Source organism: Meleagris gallopavo, chromosome 6 (assembly GCF_905368555.1).
Source record: "Meleagris gallopavo chromosome 6, MGAL_WU_HG_1.1, whole genome shotgun sequence".
NCBI classification, from domain to species: domain Eukaryota; kingdom Metazoa; phylum Chordata; class Aves; order Galliformes; family Phasianidae; genus Meleagris; species Meleagris gallopavo.
In genome coordinates, this window is record NC_139409.1 from 46195339 (window position 1) to 46216090 (window position 20752).

At 36.6% G+C, this 20752-nt stretch overlaps 1 protein-coding gene across 1 annotated transcript in view; it reads right to left on the reverse strand.

Moving 5' to 3' along the window:
• Positions 1–677: 677 nt before the first annotated feature.
• The window catches only part of SEPTIN7 (septin 7), a 59908-nt gene continuing 39833 nt past the window's right edge, over positions 678–20752 (reverse strand). Inside the window, exons 4-14 of the mRNA XM_085226599.1 lie at positions 20537–20637; positions 19825–19959; positions 17033–17150; positions 15128–15220; positions 13832–13928; positions 12230–12281; positions 11200–11325; positions 6990–7010; positions 4273–4408; positions 2239–2378; positions 678–1713 (exon numbers count right to left, since the gene is read on the reverse strand). Of these exons, the coding sequence (XP_085082725.1) occupies positions 1674–1713; positions 2239–2378; positions 4273–4408; positions 6990–7010; positions 11200–11325; positions 12230–12281; positions 13832–13928; positions 15128–15220; positions 17033–17150; positions 19825–19959; positions 20537–20637 (1059 nt within the window). The 3' untranslated portion in view covers positions 678–1673. The remainder of the gene's footprint in view (positions 1714–2238; positions 2379–4272; positions 4409–6989; positions 7011–11199; positions 11326–12229; positions 12282–13831; positions 13929–15127; positions 15221–17032; positions 17151–19824; positions 19960–20536; positions 20638–20752) is intronic.

A 20752-nucleotide genomic window follows, 5' to 3' on the forward strand; every position in this document is an offset into this window, starting at 1 on the left:
GAGTCTCTTACACAGACCAATGAAAAGCTCTTCAGTGGGAAGTGAATAAATGGCATTTCTGGTAAGAGTAACTCATGTAGAAGAAAGTATGGTAGCAGGAGTAATACAAGAGGCATCTGCAAAAATGAGCTTTTCTTCTGTGTTTTGCAGGCAAATCAAAGACAGAAGTCCCCAGCAGTTTCAGAAGTTAGCTGTTCTTTAAACACCAAGTTCCCAGCTACCGCTTTTACTAAAATGGACTCGATTCACTTAAACAAAAGGAAAGAAAAGAAAAAAACCCAAATGCTTGCCAGTGAACCTAACAGAAGTCCCCGAAGAGGCTGCACACGTGGTACAGCAGCCTTGCCAAATGCTGCTGGGAGGCATAGCAGAGATGCTGCAGAGCTGAGACCCCCCGCATCCTAGGCAGGTCAGACACAGCAGGAGTGCACAGACAGCTGCTGCCCTCTCCTGGGCAAGAGGATTCTTCTTTCACCAACACGACACAGCTGGCACCCTGCTGCTGACTTAAATGAGATGCACAGACAGCTTACAAGCATTTTCTGTGCCTTAAAGTGATTCCTCAGACAAATCAAAGACAGATGGCAATCATCTCCGGACGGAAGAGAAGTCAGAGCACTTCCCAGGTTAAGTACTTGGCTACACGAGTCCTGGAAAACTGCTGACACAGCACTGTGTAACATCACAACATTGTTTATTATGTGACTTTTTACAATACAAACAAAAATACAGAAATGCAGTATATGAATACACCTAAATGCGAAACGGTGATTTCTTTTTCTTGAGGCCATATTCCCATTTCTAGTAAAATAAAGAAAGACTGCACACAGGTAGAAACAGGTTGGTAGTTAACTCCACAATTTTGCCTAGAAATGACCTATAAATGCGTTTTCCTGCTACTTACCATAAAATGTAAAAAGGGAGTTAAAGGAAAGATTTACTCACTGGTTCCTACCATATGAAAGAAGCTATACTCTATTTAGGAGGGCCAATATATGGAAAAATATCTAAATTAAATGTTATTACAAAAATGAAGCAGTAATGAGATCCTTCTGGCTAAAGAAGTTACTAAATGAGAATAGCATATATTTAAAGAATCCAAAACATAAAGGGGTTGTTATAAAAAGCTTAGGTGCACTGTAAGCCTACAACTTCTGTTTTTCCATGTGTACTTTTAAACAATGGAAGTGTCAAAAATAGGGTCAACTGTGTTAGACTAAATTACATTATTGTATATGCTGCACTGAATGGAATTCTTGTATTACAATGATAGGGAAGCATCACTTGCATCATTATTATGGCAATTTATCCTCGCTAAAAACCGTCTGGAGTCCTTGCATTTCAGTCTCCTGTAAACCGTCAAACCACCAGAACATGATTGTACAACAGTAAAATGTTTCCTTTTGCATTAAAATGACGTCTGCTTAAAAAACAAAAAAGGAAAAAAAAAAAAGAAAAAAGGTACTTAGAGCTGTTACGTTTCCAAGTACACAACACCCTAGACAATTCAAGGCATCTCATTCTCCATCAAAATGAACAAAAATTTGTCATGCTGTTAAATCCATTACTATGGATACAACTGGTGCAAAATTAGTCAAACGGATCCGACAAACACTGATGTCCAGGCTGGCGTATTGGCAACTAATACGTAACTGGTGGTCAAAGTGATGCATTTAAAATATCTTCCCTTTCTTCTTATTCTTTTCCAAGGTTCTACAACAATATTAAAAAAAAATTGTTAAAAATTGAATACAAGTTGTGTGTCTTTTTTATATACAGATCATGCATTCTGCCACATCCTGCAGGTTGTGATGCACGGTGTGAAAATTTATATAAAACTACAGCAAGTATAGTAAAGTAAACTTAAGCATCCATCACAGTATTCCCCCAGCTATGGACAACAAGATTTATATGATTAATTCTTGAAGCCTCAGCTCTCTATCCTTCCCAAGTCCAATATAATCTAACTTTCAAATACAAGTAGTTTTTTTTTTTTAAGATAGATCTAGTTATGTATGAAGACAGTGTTTCTCCAGATTAAAAACATGCTTTAGAAGCTAACAGTACTCCCACTATGTCCAATACTCTGTAATTAAGTGCAGTCTAAGATTTCTCTTGGGTTTTAAGTGGTATTTCCACAATGGCCAAACACCACTGACCGTTATTAGTATGGAAGTTTCTTTTGAACAGAAAGCTAAAAAACATATGCCGTGAACTGAAGAGCACAAATCAATTTACCTGGAGGAATTCTGTTGTTCCAAAATACGTTGCTGAGCTTCCCAGTTTGCTTTCTCATCCTCAAACTGGCGACGCTTTTCCTCTAATTCTTTGTGTTGAGCCTCCAAATTCTTTTTCATTTGCTCGTGGCGTCGCTGCAGCTGTAGAAAAAGTCATGGATGGATTCAGTAAGGACACAAAACACAACAACTATGCATTTACAGCAACAAACATCAGCAACTGAAGTGCTAGTGCTGTAGTTTATCTTTAGAGAAAGTAATTCTTTGGCCAAAAGCACTAAGGTTAGAAGTTCCAGTACCAGATTAAAATCAAACAAACAAAAACCAAACACCAAAAGCCATCACATCTTAGAGCTTTCAGAAAACACTGCAAATGCTTCCTGAGTTACAAACAGGAGCTGTGGGCAGTTAGATGCTGCAAACAAAAGTAATCGAGAATATCAAGAATATTTGGTATCTAATGTACATGCTAAATTACAAAACATTTGAATATCAGTAATGCATCAAATAATAGTATCTCAGTTTTCATCCTACAGCGTTAACTACATTAAGGATCTGTTGGGAAAAACGTTAATAATTTGCTTGCTTCCTAATTAATATGAATTATTACTAATATTATAATGAAATGGATTAGTAGTATCATGAAAGTGAGTTATCTGCACTGTCAGTAGAGCATAACAAGTCGTTGGTAGGAACTGCAATCAAATGCCCTAGATGCAAGAATGGAAGCACTGTGAGGAAAAGCAAAATCCCATTCGAGTAGTCTAACAAGTGTTTCTAACTGAGATAAACAGAAACACCTCTTCTCCTTCTATCTTCTTTATCTAAGTCTTTATCTAAGTCTTTGTCCTACACAAACCCTTCAAAACACTTTTTAAAAAGAGATTCAAACTAGAACTATCTACTTTTGAGCATATAGAAATATAACGAAAATTTATGAAGAATGGAGAAGGAGGTAGGAAGAATGAATTACATGAACAATTAAAAACTGACAATAGAGGGACACGACTGGTGTAGAAGTCAGGAAGTAGTAAATGAAAAACAAAAATAAAGAGCTTTGTTCCCCTTGTTTTTAAGATCACAATTTCACTACAGGCTTATTGCCACAGCACAGTGTAGAAGCCAGGAGTATGAATGAGTTCAGTAATATTTAAGACAAAAAAAAAAAAAAAATCAAGGAAATGTAAATCCATCAGTGCTTAAACAAAAAGAACCCTAGGTTGATGGTTTTGTTCTTCTGGGTTTTATGCTTTGTTTTTCCCCTCCCTCTCTCTGATGCAGTAAATCTTGGGTCTTTACAATACCCAGACTGGGAAACATTTCAACTACTCTGCCAAGTTTCCTCTTTCCCTCATATCTGAAGCCAAATTGTCTTCAGGAACTGTGACAGTTCTGAACTCCTCTACTGAACTTCTTGAGACTTTTGTTACCTAAATGCAATTTGATACAAATCTCTTAGAATGAGCACTTCAAGAGGTGCCTGAAACCCATAAAAATTATTGCACTGTCAGGAGTTCAACTGGATGAGACAGAAATGAAGAGTTAAATATGTGTAAAATTCACGTATGTTCAAATGACAAATGTTCAAAAATACCGCCAACAACACACACTTGTCTTTTCACCTCATTGCTCTCATCTGGATGCTCTCAGACATTGTACCAGGAATTCCTGAAATGCCCCTTCAGCACGAGGCCAATTGGTATTACTAAATCAGCTCGTGGAAAACCATGAAAGTCTCAAGAACTTTAAGTACACTTAAGTACACTGGTACAAAATATTCCACAGGAGGAGGAAAAAAGTGGATAAGAAAATGATGGAGTACTTCAGTGTACTGTGACAGTGAAAATAAAAAGAGCACGTGTAGGAATGTTAAAATTGCATTTTACATTTGTGCTTACACCATTTCAGCCAAGACCACAAGATAGGAATAGAGAATAACCAAGTTTTCTTTAACCATGAAATGCTGGAAGACCTTGGAGAAAAGAGCCATCTCTGCATTTGTTCAGCTTCAAGGATATTTAAGGCCTTTGATTACCTCAGCTTCAGAGTCCTTCAGTTTCTGTACTTTTTCTTTGACTTTCATCTCAAACACCTGTTCCATTTCCATCTCCATTTTTTTCATTTTGGCTACATGCTCTCTCCTCTCCTCCTCCATCTGTGCCAATGGGCTCCTGCCATAAATACAGAAGAAGTTAGCTAGTCACTTTTTTTTCCTGTTCCTTTAGGGCATCTGCAAGAAAAACAAGATAAAAATGCTGAAGCTCTAAAATAAACAGCACAGCTGTATGTACAGCTAGCTTAAATTACTTTGCATTATTTTATTAACTATTATGCTTTCTACAAAATACATTACATACAGTATCTCTCCCCCAGCTGATATATCTTGCATTAAAATTAAGGAAGCTCTTTTTTTTTTTTTCCTCTTAAGTCTTAGGTAAAACCTGGTCATGCGTGGGGAAGAAATCAAAGTAATAAAAAAAATTAGCATCTTCCAAGTGATCTTCAGGCATCTTGTTCTTTCCAGATCAAATATATGCAAAAATTAATGGACAGAAACTTTACGTAGAACGGATTAATAAAAATTTGAATGGTGTTGCAGACAAAAGTCTCAATTTCTCTCTAGATTTTCACTGTTCAAAGTGATTGTAAGTGTGAAGTTAGCATTACAACTGTGCTGAAGGTTCTGGTTTATACTTCTAAGGAGTTAACTTAGCAAAAAAAAAAGTTCTGGGCAACTGAGCATCAGTTATTCATGAAGGTGTTAGTTGGATGGCTTGACTCTAGAAAAATACTATTAGAGAATAAAAATAATGCCGTTTTTTTTCCTTGCATATTACATGGTTACTACTTTTCTGAATTCTACTGAATGTTTTAAGAACATGTTTTAAGTGTAAAGCTTGTCTCTCACATGAAAGTGATACAAGTTTTAAATGACAAGTTAAATGACATTAAATACCCAATAAAACAGGGTAATTTATGATCCAGTGATAATTCGTACATAGTCCTATCAACAGAATTTCCTGCACTTCATCAAAGAGCAACTACTGGCCTTATTCCAGATCTGAGTAACTATGGCTTTGGAAAACATCAGATTTAATCATTTTAGCGGTAAAAATGGAGAACTGTTGAATATACAATCAACAAGCAGGGGGTATCTGCTGTTTAATGCATACAAAATTCACTCAGACTGGTAAATTATAAATCAGTGGTGGCAAATCTGCACTCTGTCAAAAATGCTTTTGGTTTCAGTGCTTAAAAACAAACAAAAAACCCTAAGTTATTCTTAAAAAACAAACAAACAAACAATGTTCTAAGAGGACATCTAATTAAGGAACTTCCAATGATGACTGAAATGAAATCAGCAACATCCATTTTGATTTAGTTTGTCATTCTCAAGGGAATGAGTATATATACCAAATTGTCAAGACCTGTTTGGACTGCTAATGGCTCAGTTTATCATTATCACTTATATTCAACAGCTAACCACAGAGTGAAAGTGTAGTATGTCATGTCAAGGTCCCATGGATGGTTTTTCAAATACTGGCATTTTTAAATATGCTTCAAAGTTGATAACTGGGGGCGGTAAGGAGGAAGAAAATGGCTCTTCTCTTAAAAAAGTAATTGAAACCTGAACTATTACTTGCAAAATTTGGAACAAACACACAGATCTGAAAGTGATCCTCAGCCTAATGCTTACTTTAGCCATATAAACAGCCAACCGATAGCAACTTTTGTCAAGGAGAAATTTTGTTTAAGCATGGGTCACATATAAAAATACACAAAAAATGTTTCACTTAAGAAGATGGTGAAAGAGAAAGTAAGTAGCAGTGTTTCTGTAAGGTAACCAGCTGTCAAAATCTAACTACTCAGCTGTTGTTATGCTTTAGGATTATCAAGTTCTCAAACGTGTCTTCTCTTAGATTAACCTGGGACAGACTTGGGAGCAGTACTGTCCTTCTGCTGACAGCCTGGCAGGCTAACAGGGATGTCATGCAAGCTGGATTTGATAGAGTGGCAAAAAGTAGTCTGCACAGAAACTCTGCTGAACTAACAAGCAAACGTTTGTAGTTGAGATCACAGAGGTCACAACTCGTTTTTTGTTAGGGCTTAAGTACCTGCCACAGGCTTACCTTCTATTTCAGGTTAAAATAATGCAAATATGTTGAACAAAAAAGAGCTAATGCACACAGCAAGGATGTAAAATGTTCTGTTAGATCAGTTAAGTGTATGGTAACACAGCCCTCTGTTAAAAGTGGAACCTCTGCAAGCCAGTAATAAAATAAAACCATGGTCAGAGAAGATTAAAGTGACTGACTTCTCAATCCAATGAAGATGGGTAAATTTACAGGTAAGCATGAAAATTCCACTCGTTCTTTATTAGCATCTATATTAATAAGATGGATCTTTAGATGGAAACTGGAAGAATTTCATAATTTATGAGCTGAAACAGCTCTCTACTCATTATTAAAATTTGACCATATTTGTTTTGAGGCTTAGCCAGGAAGTTTCTAAAGAGAAAGAACTTTACAGAGATATTTGTCACTGAAAATATTTATTATTTCTTAACGTTTATATTAGCATAGCTTTAGAACAACAAAAAACAGCTAGGGGAAAAAAAAAAACAAAAAAACAGTGCCAAGAGTTGGAAAACAGCAAACTGTTTTAAATTTGAACCATTAAACAGTAAAATCCTTTTTGTGTTTAAAGAATTTTTGTCTAAATTTTTTTGGAAAAATTTAAATGACCACTTACATGCCTTCAACTGTGTCAAATCTAAAAAACAAAAAATACAGAGGCTTAGCTTAGCATGCTTAAATAAAACCACAAAACCAAAAAGCAGTAATTTAAAAAGTAAATTCATTATTAATAGATTCCTAAAGCTAATTATGTGCTCCCACAAAAGCAAATTTTTCCACACTGAAAGGAAAGTGTTAGTTCAAGCTTATTATATTTAAAATTCAGTTAGTAAGTCACTACACCGTGTCAATATTAATGCAGATTTGATGTGCAGATATTTTCAGGAACAGTTTACCTCCAATGCGTAATGCTCTTAAAGCAATTTTAAGTATTTTAGTGACACAAACAACCACTTGCTCTAAACAAGTTCTATAAACCCAAAGCCATATTGAAGCTCGTATAGTCGTTAAAGGATCGTCACCTAGTACAGGTAATTACGTTAAAATCAGGCTTTAGTGTTCCTGTGCTGCAAAAAGAGCACTTCGGTCAGTGGCCAGCAGAGGTCTCACAGGAGGTTGTGCTCAGCTCTGCTTCACTGCTGCTGTGACTTCCTCCCAGCATGATGCTTCGCCCTACCTTTCCTTCTCTCTGGTGAAAAGGAAGCAGAGGATCTTGGTGTTTCAGTAAGGCTATCAAAATATTGAGAATATGGTCAGAAGGAGTTAGTAGTCGTCTAAGCTAGACAGTTGGAAGAATCTGTGCGTTGTGTATGTTGTGACCCACTGTGCCAGTTGATTGAACAGAGGAGTAACCAGATAAGGATCATCTTTACAGTGTACAACGTGACTTTAAACCCACTGAAAATATCAACCTCAAATAGCAAAGATTTATCGAATTGAGAACTGCAAATTTCAGAGCAAAGGCAAATTTCAGCACATGGCACATAGTGCTCGTGTACAATTACTGCAGAGTGCTATTTATATACCTGAAGATTACCCTTGATGATTTTTTTTTTTTAATTAAGACAGAGATTTATCTCAACAATTTGAAGGAATCAGACACTAAATACAGAAAGGTAACATCATCCTGGTGCATGCTGCAGACTGCTCTTAGGCCAACGTGTCGCCTGTAGAACAGTTGATTACAGTTTCATCAAAGCAAAGGGGAGAAATAAAAGAAAACTGCATGAAACACGTTGCTTCGAGTCATCCACACAACACTGTACAGCTCATATGGTGTACTTATACTCATTTTCACATTTGGACTTTTGTTTAAACACAAAGTTCACGGTTGCATGAAGAATAAAGATCTCTTAAGCTCTTAATTTATTTCTAAGGTGAAAAGGTCAAGTCAGTCTTCACCAGCTGCCAGGAGGAGATGCTTTTGGAGAAGTCCCAGCACCACAGCTCATACAATCTCTTACATACACTCTCACAGTTTACAAAAGGGACAGCAGCAGCACAGGAGTTTCCAGAGCCAGAGTTTGTATCTGTGTTTAACAGGATGCCTGTAATACAGCCAGACAGCAGCAGAGCCAGTCTCCATCCTCAGATAGAGACACAGGATCTGTCTCCCATTAAAGAATCAGATTTCCAGAGAGCAAGTTAAATACTACTCCATTTTGAGGCAGACAGTTCTTTCAAAAAGCAAGCAAACACACAGCATTCCTCAGGGACACACAGATAAAGCATTCATATTTGCTCCTCCTCCTTGTAATTAATTTCCAGAAAGACACACATGGTTACCAGGAAAGTTTTCTTTATACTATATCAACTACCACAGATTCAAATGTACGAAAGCACATCAATGCCAAAAGAAGCACATTAAAGCTTAAAAGAAAAAAAGGATGGTAATTAAACATATGGATAAGGGAGCGAGAGAAGAATAGCATCAGCTACTTCATAACCACTGTGTGCACTCACAGTACTTTTAAATTAAAAAAGTCACCCGGAGTTTGAAGAAAATCTCTAATGAAAGGTTCAAAATACTTGTTACAGGTAAGACTTTGCTGTTTTTTCAGATGGATTAATCTAACTGATAAATTATTCACTGAAGGAAAAGGAAAAAAAAAACACCAAAGCCAATGGCTAAACGTGCCGGTTGTATCTGTTCACCTCAGAGATTCAGAGCCACAATGTTCCCAGTGAGAAAACTGGCTTCAAGAGGCACTTTTAACTGTAAAGATTTTGGTGGGACAGCACAGTGATTGAGGCTGCAACTAAGCATGCTTCTGAAAGCAGAGTAGTTCCAGACATTTGCAGTACCAACTCCAGTGGAAAAAAAAGGCACAGCGATGACCTCAGTAACTGACTGGCAAAGATGGACAGTGCAAATAGTTTTGAAACTGTTTGGAATAGGTATTCATGCAGAAATGTACCTCATGTTCACAGTAGGGGAATAAAAAACTTTTTTTTTTTTTTTTAAAAACATATGGTACCTCAGATATGAGCAACAGACAAAGCTCATAGGTACAGGCTAACAAAAATATAAGCAGGCACAAAACGCAAGAAATGGTAAGCGTTCTTAGCAAAGTCAAGATTTTTCTAAATATAAACAACCGAGATTGGGAAAAGGAGACAAAATGCTATTAAACACCACATAAAAAAGAAAATCAAAACAATTTTCTCTGATATCCAAAACTGCAATTGAAGACGTTTCCCTTTTCAGTACAGTGACAGCAAACAGAACAAAAAAAGTGTAATAACAGCGAGTTAGATAGATCCTGAGGAAGTGAAGAACTTTCTATTCTGTGTTGTCATTAACACATGATCACCTCAGTGAAGAGAAAGTAGGCTCCAGTTCTTGCACTCAAGTGTGCTTCCTTCCCTGCTGCACTACTCTGTTCTGAAATGTGCAAGCTGCCTCACACCCGCCCCAAGGTTTTCCACAACGACTGCCTCATTTAGTAATTTCAGCTCTGAGAGCTCCTCCCCTCTCAGCCCCACCACCTCAGTGCTACCAACAGCTTGAGAAAATTCTGACACGCTTGCTAAACTTTGTCTCCAGAAGCTCTGAGCTGCAAATCAGTACTAAGATGGCAGTGAGAAGTTACCACTGTGTGATGGACTACTCTAACATCTGACTTCACAACAAACTGTACCTGAATTTCAGTACATTTTTTGAACAGTTGGTTTACTTGGCATATTCCATCCTATTTTTGTTAATGCTAAGCAAGGAAGCCTCATTTTCTCTCATTCTACATGCAACTACACTGTGCCCACTTAAATCACTCTCACAGTAACTTTCAAAGCATGAAGATACTGTCAAGTAGAAAGTGCTTTACTGGAAGAATGGCTTTGAAGCGTTCGCAGAGATGAAAATAACAGCATTTTTCATGTTAATGGTGGGTAGCTTTTCTTTTTTCCTTCCAGGAAAAGCAGCTGTAATTTAGCATATCACGGGCTGAACAGAAGAGCATCCTGTAATTTGGTTGAGAAATTTATATCTAAATATGTCACAGGAAAGAAAAGCATCACTAATTAGTAATAATTTAGTCATGAATTATTATTGATACGTGTAGAACTTAGAAAATGCTTGTACTTAAAAATGTGGCTATTTTTAAAAAGCCTTGTATGTGAAGAATACAAGAAAGCTTGCTTTTATACCTTTCAGTGATTTCATCAGGTTGGCAAACAACTTGCTGTCAGAGGCAATCAAGATGAGGGCTAGAAAGCAACAGCCACCACCCCCTGCACTGCAACTTTACTCCCACAAAAGATAAAGATGTTGCAGTAGTTTCACCCTATGATAAGCAGCCCTAGAAGCAGCCAGGGCTGCCATTCAAAAAAAAAAAAAACAAAACAGCAGCAGCGTCATCGAATGTCAACAACCACCATTTTTAAATTAAAGTTTCTAAACAAAGTATTAACCCACTCTTCTCTCAGAAGTGTTCCCCATATTGAGGATTCAGCACTCCTAAGAGCTAATAATGCCCAAGATAGTACATAACCAAGAACAGAAACAGTAAGGCAGTAAAACTTTCCGTTACGCCCCAGTGATATGTAACTTACAAACAGAAACACTAAAAATGTTTCCTCTTCGGAGCTAATTCCAACTAAAACTCATGTTTTTTTAACCTATTCAGTTAGATTAGCACAGATCTTAGTGACCAAAACAAAAGCAAATAATGAGTAAGCCAGAAGGGCAGTGTTCAGACCAGGACGCAACTAAAAGGTAACTGGCTGAAGAATAAAAAAGCAAAATAAAAGCTCCCACAATAAAGCCAACAACAACAAAAAAAAGAGCAAACAGATTAAAGAGCAATACAACTGTAACAAGAACTTACTTTGTTAGCTGCCCTTTATTTTTATTGTTGTCAACACCGTTGTATGTAACAGCTGCCAGTTTTCTGCTTCTGTAGTTCTCATAATGTACATTGTTAGTGACATCCTTCAGGTCCTGCATATGAGTTCTGTCAATAAGTGAAATTTATCAGCTTAGTGCATAAACACAAAATACTACCTGAAAAAATATTACACGTTCACTTTACAGATGGAGTTAAGCTGCATTCCTCCGTTAATGTTCCATATCCCACAGTGTCATCGTTCATCCATTTAAGCTAGAGCTGCCCAGACAGCAAAGTCACAGAAATATCAGGTTATTTTCCACTGAGCTATCTCAATTTTGCAGTTATTCCAAACGTTATGTGAGGAAAATGAGAGTTCTGAGAATAAACTTGCAAGTATATGAAGAATAAATAAGAAAGCTGGACATTACTTGTACGTAGGTACTCATGACTATGGCAGGCAAGAAAAAAGCCAAAACGTCCTCATTTCTATCTTTCAAGTGTGCAAAAGATAAACGTAAAGTTCAACATCAACACAAACACGAGCTTCCTCTAGTATTTCCCCATCATCACTCTAGAGAACAGTAAAGCTTAAAAGTCAAACTAGCCATTGTTACAGCAGGTGAACTTACTGAACCACTGTGAATATAGGAAAGAAAAGCCTCTCAGCACCTAACACCAAGAAGCACAGGAGTCTTGCTTTGGAAAGTGCCAGCAAGGAAAATTTTAAAAGCTGCCTGCAAATAAGTATACATCAACACTAACAGACAGCTTGGATTTATATGGTGTATCACAGCTTAAGAACAATTAATCAGGGAGAGAGGATTATTTAAAAAACAAAACACCAACCACCAGCATCACTTCCAGACATGCAGTTAAACGAGCTCTTACCAAAACTGAATAAAAGCTTACTCTTAAAAATGAAGGGTTTCTATGAATTCACTAGTTCAAATCCTTTTTTCCTCTGATACAGGAATTTCCAACTTGTTATACATCTTAGAAAATTTAATGTTACCCAAAAGCTGCTTACCTTATCAACATGTTCCTCAGAATTGTGAAGTCACAGTGTTCCCCATTTTCAACTGCAGAAAGAGATGAATTTTTTTTGTTAAGACTCCAACCAAAAAACGTGCCTTTCTCAGAGGTAAGGCTTTTTAGATATCATCCACCTTCTAAATTCCTTCCAACAACAGATTTCCTCCAGCCTTTTTTCACTTGCACAATATGTGTGATACCAGCCAGAGAGCATTAGCAGCATAACTTGTATCAGTGCATCCTGCCAGCCGAGTTCTTATGTTCCCTGAAGCCATACTACCACAGCAGAAACACAGTTTGGTTACTTTCACCATCTTTGTGATCCTTTGGAGGCCCTGTCACTACAGCTGTGTGACTAAGGATCAGACATTAACTGAAGACCTCAACCTAGATCCAGCTATGTTCAAAATCTTTAAAGGCAGACTTTATGAAGGCATTTTTTTCCCTCCAACACCACAAAGGAGATGCAAAGTCTTCATCTGAATTTTCATGTTGTTTTGTTATTCACCAAATAAGCAAATGAAGGCAGTATATTCAATTTTGCAAAGCCATTTAAGACGGTCCTTTTAGTCAGGCTGCAGTTGCTCCCTTTCAAAAAATCATACAATCACTTGAGTTTGAAACACTTCTGAAGTCTGTTTTAAAATAAAGAAGAGCTGCACCACTTCGTACATTTCAAAACACTAACGCAAGAGCCTTAAAATAAAGCTTGATCCATTCTGGTGCAGCTGGTTTTTACTTTGTGCCAAACCTCATTTCCTGCCAGACATGCACTTCAAAGAGCTACAGCATTGCTCTTTAAAGTACTGGTCCATACTGTGCTTGGTTTCTTTGCTGTTTTACACTGCATTGAATTGATAGCCCTTTGAAGGCAAAAAATGTGAGAAAAACCTTCTCTTTATTCAATACATGCACACTACAAATTAAAAAAAAAAAAAATGCAGACATCATATCATCACAGCAACACAAGTTTATGACCTTTATTTCACTATGTGGGTTGATGCAAGCTTTATTTTCCACGTGTCATTTCAAGTAGGTGAATAGAGTTAAAATACAAGTAATGGTTGCCAAAAGAACAAGCCATTATCTTAAAAACTTATTTTCTAGAGTAGCAGAATTTTAAATGAACACAAAAAAGGGAACTATAAAAACTACTCAATTCAATACTAAGTACCTCCCTGCTATTATGCCTCAGCAATTAAGAGGCAAACATTTTAAGAAAAAACATCTGTCCAGAAACTTTAAGTTGAATTTATGCTAGTCAAGCACATCAAATTAACATTTATAATATGAACATCCTGGAAAGTAGAATTCAAGAAATGAATATATTTCATATGAAAGAAATTAAAATAAGGATACTAGAGAAGATTTTAAGCCTCATCTTACATAGGAACTGCAGTAAGTTAAAGGTTTACAGTTCCTCAGTGAAACTTCAACAAGATTCTGCTTGCAAAATTATGTGTTGCTGAACCTTTACCTCGTTCCTGTCAGAGTAACAAAAAATAGCATATTCAAAAACACATTAAGTTAAGCATTTCAGATAAAGGCTAATGTCCTAATATGCTTCAGATGGCTACAAACAGCAAGAAAGCCTTACCTTCTGCAACACCCCATGGGTACTGTCTTCCTCTAACTCTCTTGCCATTGACTTCAATGATTGTATTACTACCTACCACAGCCAGAGGTAAACGGTCCTACAACAGAAAGCACTGCTTTAAGAGAAGTGATTCAACATTTCTAACGCAGATAGCAAAAGCATGACGACGTATAAACGAGACTTAAGGCAGTTCAGTGTTGTGACCCAGCAATGCAGTTTGCCCAGACCACAAGAACGTTTGTATTTCCTAACCTCCAAGCAGTTCATTACACTTTTTATACACATGCACACTCCTTTGAAATCTGTAGACTGACACATTCTGTAAATCTGGCTAAGAAATACTACTGCTGTTCGGTAAGCTAAACAGGCTATTTAATCTTCTTGCACAGTAATTATTTATCAACTCCTACTGCCACTGGCTATCATGATTACTACTTAGACTGGATTGTTCTACTCAGTTTTCTAAGATTTGCCAAAGAACTACTTCAAGTTCTTGTTTTCAGCTGAATCAAAAGATCTCTCAAGTGTAACAAGCAAAGTAGCCAAGAGCAGCTTCCAACAGCTGAAAGGAACAGCATACAAAGATCAAGTATTTGGGGCTTTCATTCCTGCTTTTATTCTTCCTCTTCTCCTGTAGGCCAGCATATCTTAGTTCCAGAATAGCTTTAATTTGTGCTTTATTTGTCTTAGGCAACTCCCACAATAACAAAAGATGTAAAAGCTTTTACAGGCTGCTAAAGAGCGAAAAGAAGTAACGCTGCAAGATGGACTTCAACATACAAGAACAAACCAAAAAACACAAGTAAACAACAAGTCTTTCAACAGCCTGACTGCCCTATGGATTGTCTTTAGTCATTAATCTCCATTAATGCTTCAGAAGATCAATTAGTCAGACAACACTTCTAGTAAGTGTAAAGCACACGCTTCATGCCACTGCACACCTTTCTGAAAGAGGATCCTTGCTTCTTACTAAGCTCCCAGTCTGAATGAGGCAGGTGGATAAAAGTCAAAGAGGGATGGAATAAATAAAAAGCAAATGATCTTTAAAAGTTAATTAATGAGAACGTGATCTAGTGTTCTCATTCTGAGTTTCACCCATGAAAGGGCTTAAGCAATCTCTGAGAAGAATTTCATTCCCTCAGGTGGAAAGCAGCAATTCTCAGAACAGCCTTACATCTTTTTTTTTCCATCCTCTAAAAAATTTGGTGGGCTCCTTGCTAAGGACAGAGCTTTTTCATTCTCCATCCTCACTCCAGAGAGAAAAGAACAGCAGTTTTTGAAAAAAGAATTTGTTACCTTTATCTTTTTAACAATCTTGTTTTCTTCTTCATCATCTGTTTCTGGAAATTCATATATTTTAATTTTGTGTTCTTGGATTTCTTTCATTATCTAAAAACCAAAAACATTATTTAATTGAGAAAGTCACACTTTTATAATAACTTATTTCTTGCTGCCATCTGATTCTCCCTCCTTCTGTTTGACCTGCAAGATCATTTTTACTTAAGTTAACACCATGAAACTTGCACAGGTTTAACACCGTGAGGCTACTCCAAGGGATTATTGGCATGACCATCACTTCTTTGGCAGGAGAACACAGCTTAGCACTGGAGATTGCACAGCTAATGGAATACTGTCCATCAGAGCAAGGTAGCAGAAACAAACTAGGAGATTTATATTGATATATGTGCAAATCCAAAAACTAATATAACTGAAATTAAATTTTCAGGCTGCTATAGGAATTGGGCAACCTACCAAAAAAAAAACCAAACCCCAAAACAATAACAACAATAAGTCTGTAGGCATACTTAGCTCTTTGAATTCCCACACCTATAATTTTCTGTTCCTAGCTCACTCAAGCATCGCTTGCTAGAAATAAGATCACCCAGTTTAGTCAATAGTTTGATTCTAGCAGCAAGATGTATTGAAAACATTTGCAAGCACTAATGAAAACTTAAGAATAGCTGACAGCATCATCAAAAATGAGGCTGTACTGTTTTTGTGCCTGATTTGTCTGAAGCATAATTTTAGAAACAAGCTGATTAGTTTTACAGAATTTTAGATGGGAAAATATTAGACCGTTTAGCTTTCAGCTATACTGCATGGCTTTGGAGAATGTTTCTGATTCACAAGTTAGCAATCTCATAAGGAAGATCAGTTTCTAGTTCAGTCAAGGACTTATTTTCAATTTCATTTTGAAAAGTCTGCCCTAATTAACATCAGCTCATTGATAAAACTCTGCATGTATGAAGAAATATGCTGCATACCACATTTTTTCCCTTTTATATAGGGTTACATCCAAAGAAAAACCCAACACGTGAGAAGAAACCAAAACTGTCTACAGCATCTTGACTAGCCTTCTCCAAGGCAGGAAATGTCTTCTCATATTCAGTCTTGTATCAAGAATTTTACATACAACATCTCTCTTACTATCAACGTTTTGAAGAACCTGTTACTTTTAAAACTAGAACTGGACACAGTTTGATGAAACCAACCTAACGTCTTGTTCTATCATGTTCTGTGTCCTCCTTATCCTCCTTGTACAACACAGGGAAGATTAAGTCTTCTGATCACATAGCTGAAATAAGCCAATTGGAAGCACTACCACCAAATTAGTAAAAATGCAAAGCAACAATGTCAATTGTATCTATGCAACAGTTATCTTCTCATCTTTAAAAAGAGTATTGCTACAGACAAGACTGATTGGCAGGTATACTTTTTCTCATCTACTTTAATAAACCTATGGCATTCACTTTCACGTTGACATGTTAATAGTACTAATGTAATATTTTAAATATTGGGTTTTTTTGTGTACAAGTTTTGGGGGATTATTATTTTTTTGTATTTTTTTCCCTTTTTTTTTTTTCCTTCCTTTTCTCTCTTTTTTTTTAAAACAACTTCTGTTGGGCACCTAAATCTTCAAAGGCCCTTCCTCCCTTACTGATTTTTATCTCATCAGTGATATACTTCACCTGTCAAGAATCATGTTACACTTAAATCATAAAATCTTCCCCCGAGGACAGAAACAAGATTATTTCACCAAGAAATACAATTAAATCTAGAGATATAAATTATTCAGCTTTGCTGTCTCAGGTCACTGCTTCAGGGTTTGAACCTTGCATGTAAGAAGTTAAATCTCACCATCTCCATAAGGACCAGGTTGCAAAGTTATCCCACACTGTAAATATGAATCTTTCAGCTCACCTGTTTTTTAAACTGTTGGCATTCCTCAGGTGTAAGTGTGTCTGCTTTGGCAATAAGTGGAATGATATTCACTTTTTCATGCAGGCGCTTCATAAACTCTATATCCAAAGGCTTAAGTCTGTAAGACAGCATTAACGAATATAAATTGCAAGGCTTTAAACTAGAACATACAAATTATTTGAGATTTGTCTTGACAGCTATTCTTAAAGCACTGATTTATAAGTGACAGATGCTTGAGTTTCAAAAGACTACCTGTAATTGCTATAGGAAATCCCCTACTATTGTACAGTGTAAGAGGAGCTAGTCATCAGTTAATGCTACTAGTAGACAAGAGACTTCTGCTAGAGGAAATTGCACTAATTTAAGCATGTGATAAAAGCTCTCCTACTAAGGTTGGAAAGCTCACAAGTTGTTTTTTAATATTGTGTTGCTGAAGACAGTTAGAACTGCCTATGTGCAATCAAAGTAGAAGCATCTCGTCTCCAAAGTACTGTGTTTAACAGCAGAGTGTTATCAAAGCTGGTGATAGTACCTTAAACTAAACATCCACCATATGGGTACATAAATAACACCAGTGCAGGTCAAAATGGTCAACATTTCCTGCTTGCTAAAGTAAAGCCACAGGTTTCAATGCATTAATGCCTTAGAATTATAGCAAGTTTAGTCAGGCTTAAAGGATTCACTTAAAGGATTTAACAAGATTATTTCTCATATTAAAGAAATTAGGATTAGCAACAGATTCAATTGGTATTCAAATTTAGCTTCTCCTCCAAATCACATACACACATATATAAATGAATGAAGAAAAAGCCAAAGAAAGCATATTTAGTTTCACTTAAATATTTTCTGCTTGCCACTAAATTTCTCAGCTTCTCAGCATGCTTCTTTTCTAACACTAATGGATGTTGAGTTTAAAAGCACTGGTGTGACTATCTATTCAACCAAATATGCTTTCCCTCCCCTCATCTCAGCTACCAAAGTCAACACCGTGCCAACAGGCAGCCATCCAAGCAGAATAGTTCCAACTTCAGCACTTGAAACTCAGACATGAAATCTTCATGTGGAGATCCCAGAAGTGCAGGTAGAGGCTGCAATCCATCACCCATCTACCAGCCTCTTCTTTCTCTCCTCCTTCCCATACCACCTAACTTGTTAGTTCAGATGGTTAGTTCAGTGTGGATACCAGCTACCAACAGTGAAACACATTAAATGGAAGGACCAAAAGTTGCATACAGAAGTTGCAGCAAGCCTGCTTTTTACAAAGGTATTAAGTCACTAAGACAAACAAAAGCAAGTTCACCTACAAATGCTTTAACTCACTGTTAACAGACACATGCACTAAGGTGACAAGTATTTGTTTGACGAGTTGTATGGGTTGCTGTCTTCACAGGAAGCACAATGGAAGACTGCACCACCACAAAAGGCAGGTAGGAAGTGAGTAATGTCCTTTCAGAGAAGAGAGCAGTATAAAAGAGGAAATTAATGCTAACGGAAGCAATGATTCTCTCTGTGCTCCATTAATTTCCTTAATTACAGAACAACTCCAATCACTTACCTCTAAAATTGAAAGAAACAATGTAAACCTAACTCAGCTCTGAACTTTTTTCAAGAACAACATACAGTATCACTATAAGGAACATTTTACCAGCTTCTACACTAATAGTCAAAACTAAAACTTGATTTATCTGAATTTTTCCATGCAAACAATTTGTACCAATGATGGATTTAAAAGTCTTCAACAGATAAAAAAAGACATTTTTTTTTAAGAATCTCAAATCTATACTCAAAAAATTGATTCACACAAAAGAAGGTTTATTCTCCCTTTTATTAACATGAAATTTTAGTTTGACCCAACTAATGAAGCATTATCTGCCTCACACTCAAATATTTGCATTTAAAATTGAAACATACGTGGAATAAAATTGACATAACAAACATGCATGTTGGTGAAAAAATGTTTAAGGTAGGCCTACACAAGAAAAACAGCCTTTTTTCACTGCCAGAGAAATATTCCTCAGAATTTCTTCTGTCACTTCCTTTGCAAAACTTTACTGCTTTTGATCCATGCAACAAGATACCCTACTTTTCTCCTCCTCCTGTTTTGAAGATACTACTTTAAGAGCCTCCGACAACATTAATCAGTTGTAATATATGATAAAATGCTAAGCAACCAAACTCAAAGCCTGCACCTAATACACCCTGGAAATGCAGTTCTCTCTTTCTACCACTAGATAGAAGTCTGATCAAGTTAAAAAGCAAGAAGAGGTGGAACACTGCACAATAACTGAAAAAAAATCTAAAATGCCAGTATTAGAATTGTCACTAGACAAAGGATTACTCCCCAGGTGTATGCTTAAAAGAATGCCAGAAACTCTCCATCTTCAATTTATCATTAACATCAGATGGAAGGGGGGAAGAAAAGAGGGAAGGAAAAACTATTGCTTAAAGTTTGAGCCAACTTTTACAGCTGAAATGTATCATTGTATGTAGCAAGTGTACGAGCAATGACACAGAGCTAAGAAGTAGCTTTAGTAGTTTTGAACACTTCTGTATTTTTGATTGTTCCAATACTACTTTTTCTTGTTATGCAACTGATGTGCAGCCACGTTTTCTGGTGTTCTGTCTTACCACCTGTAAAGCTTGCTGATGTTCAGCAAGCCAAAGTAAGCTCATTCTTGTAGTTAGGCAGAGTCTGCAGGCCATTTAGGAAAAGTTCCTAAGTAAAAATGTCAAATTTGAGTGCTTATCTGAGATAGACAGAGATAGGAAACTTAATACACACTAATACTAACCCATGTCCTGAAGGAGCAATGAAGTATAAACAGCACTGAACTCTATTATCTGGCATCTGACGTCTGTTGACACGAGATTCTGCATTCAGGTAGTCCTCAAATTTACTGTCAATGTAGTCAATAACAGGCTGCCAACTGCAGAGGTGACATGAATAAAAACCTGTAAGTTACATCATTTAGGTAAAAACTCTGACTTTGCTAAGAATTAGTTGGCTTTTTTTTTTAATGAATGAAATCAACACAGCATGTTTTATGCAAACAGGTTCTAAACATACAACTGAGTTACACAAAGGCCTGAAGACTGAATATATCAGTTCACTGGAAAACCCTTACAAACACAATTACCTTCACCATAATAGCATTAAATAGAATACTTAGAAGAGTAACCAAAGGAAGTGCTTTGATGGTGCAATCTTGTGAGAGCATATAAATAGGTTCACATACTGGAAGTGCTGATAAAGAGCTAAATGTTCTGTCCACTTTACAGGCATTAAGAGACAAGCTGATAGCATTTCCATCAAGTTATAATGGTAATGAAAACTACAACAGTCAAAGTTTCCAGTCAATGACAAAGTACAGGCAAGTTCAAATACATTAGTTTTTTAACTGAAGATCTAGGCACACACTTAAACTCACAAGGTATTGTATCACACACGTAGAAAAAAAAAGATAATCCCATATTACTGTGGGAGAACAAAGAATGCCTTCTTACCAATTACTATTATCCACAGCATCTCCAAATCCTGGTGTGTCAACTATTGTAAGTAGTAACTGAACACCACCTTCTTTGATTAAAACTTTTGACTGCTCCACCTGTAAGAAGAATCAGATTAAATGCTTCACAATATAGTCACCAGATTAAACAAAAGGGAAAAGCACTCAATGAGTAAGAAACCCAACAAAAAGCTGCCAATCTTTCTGCCTCAGG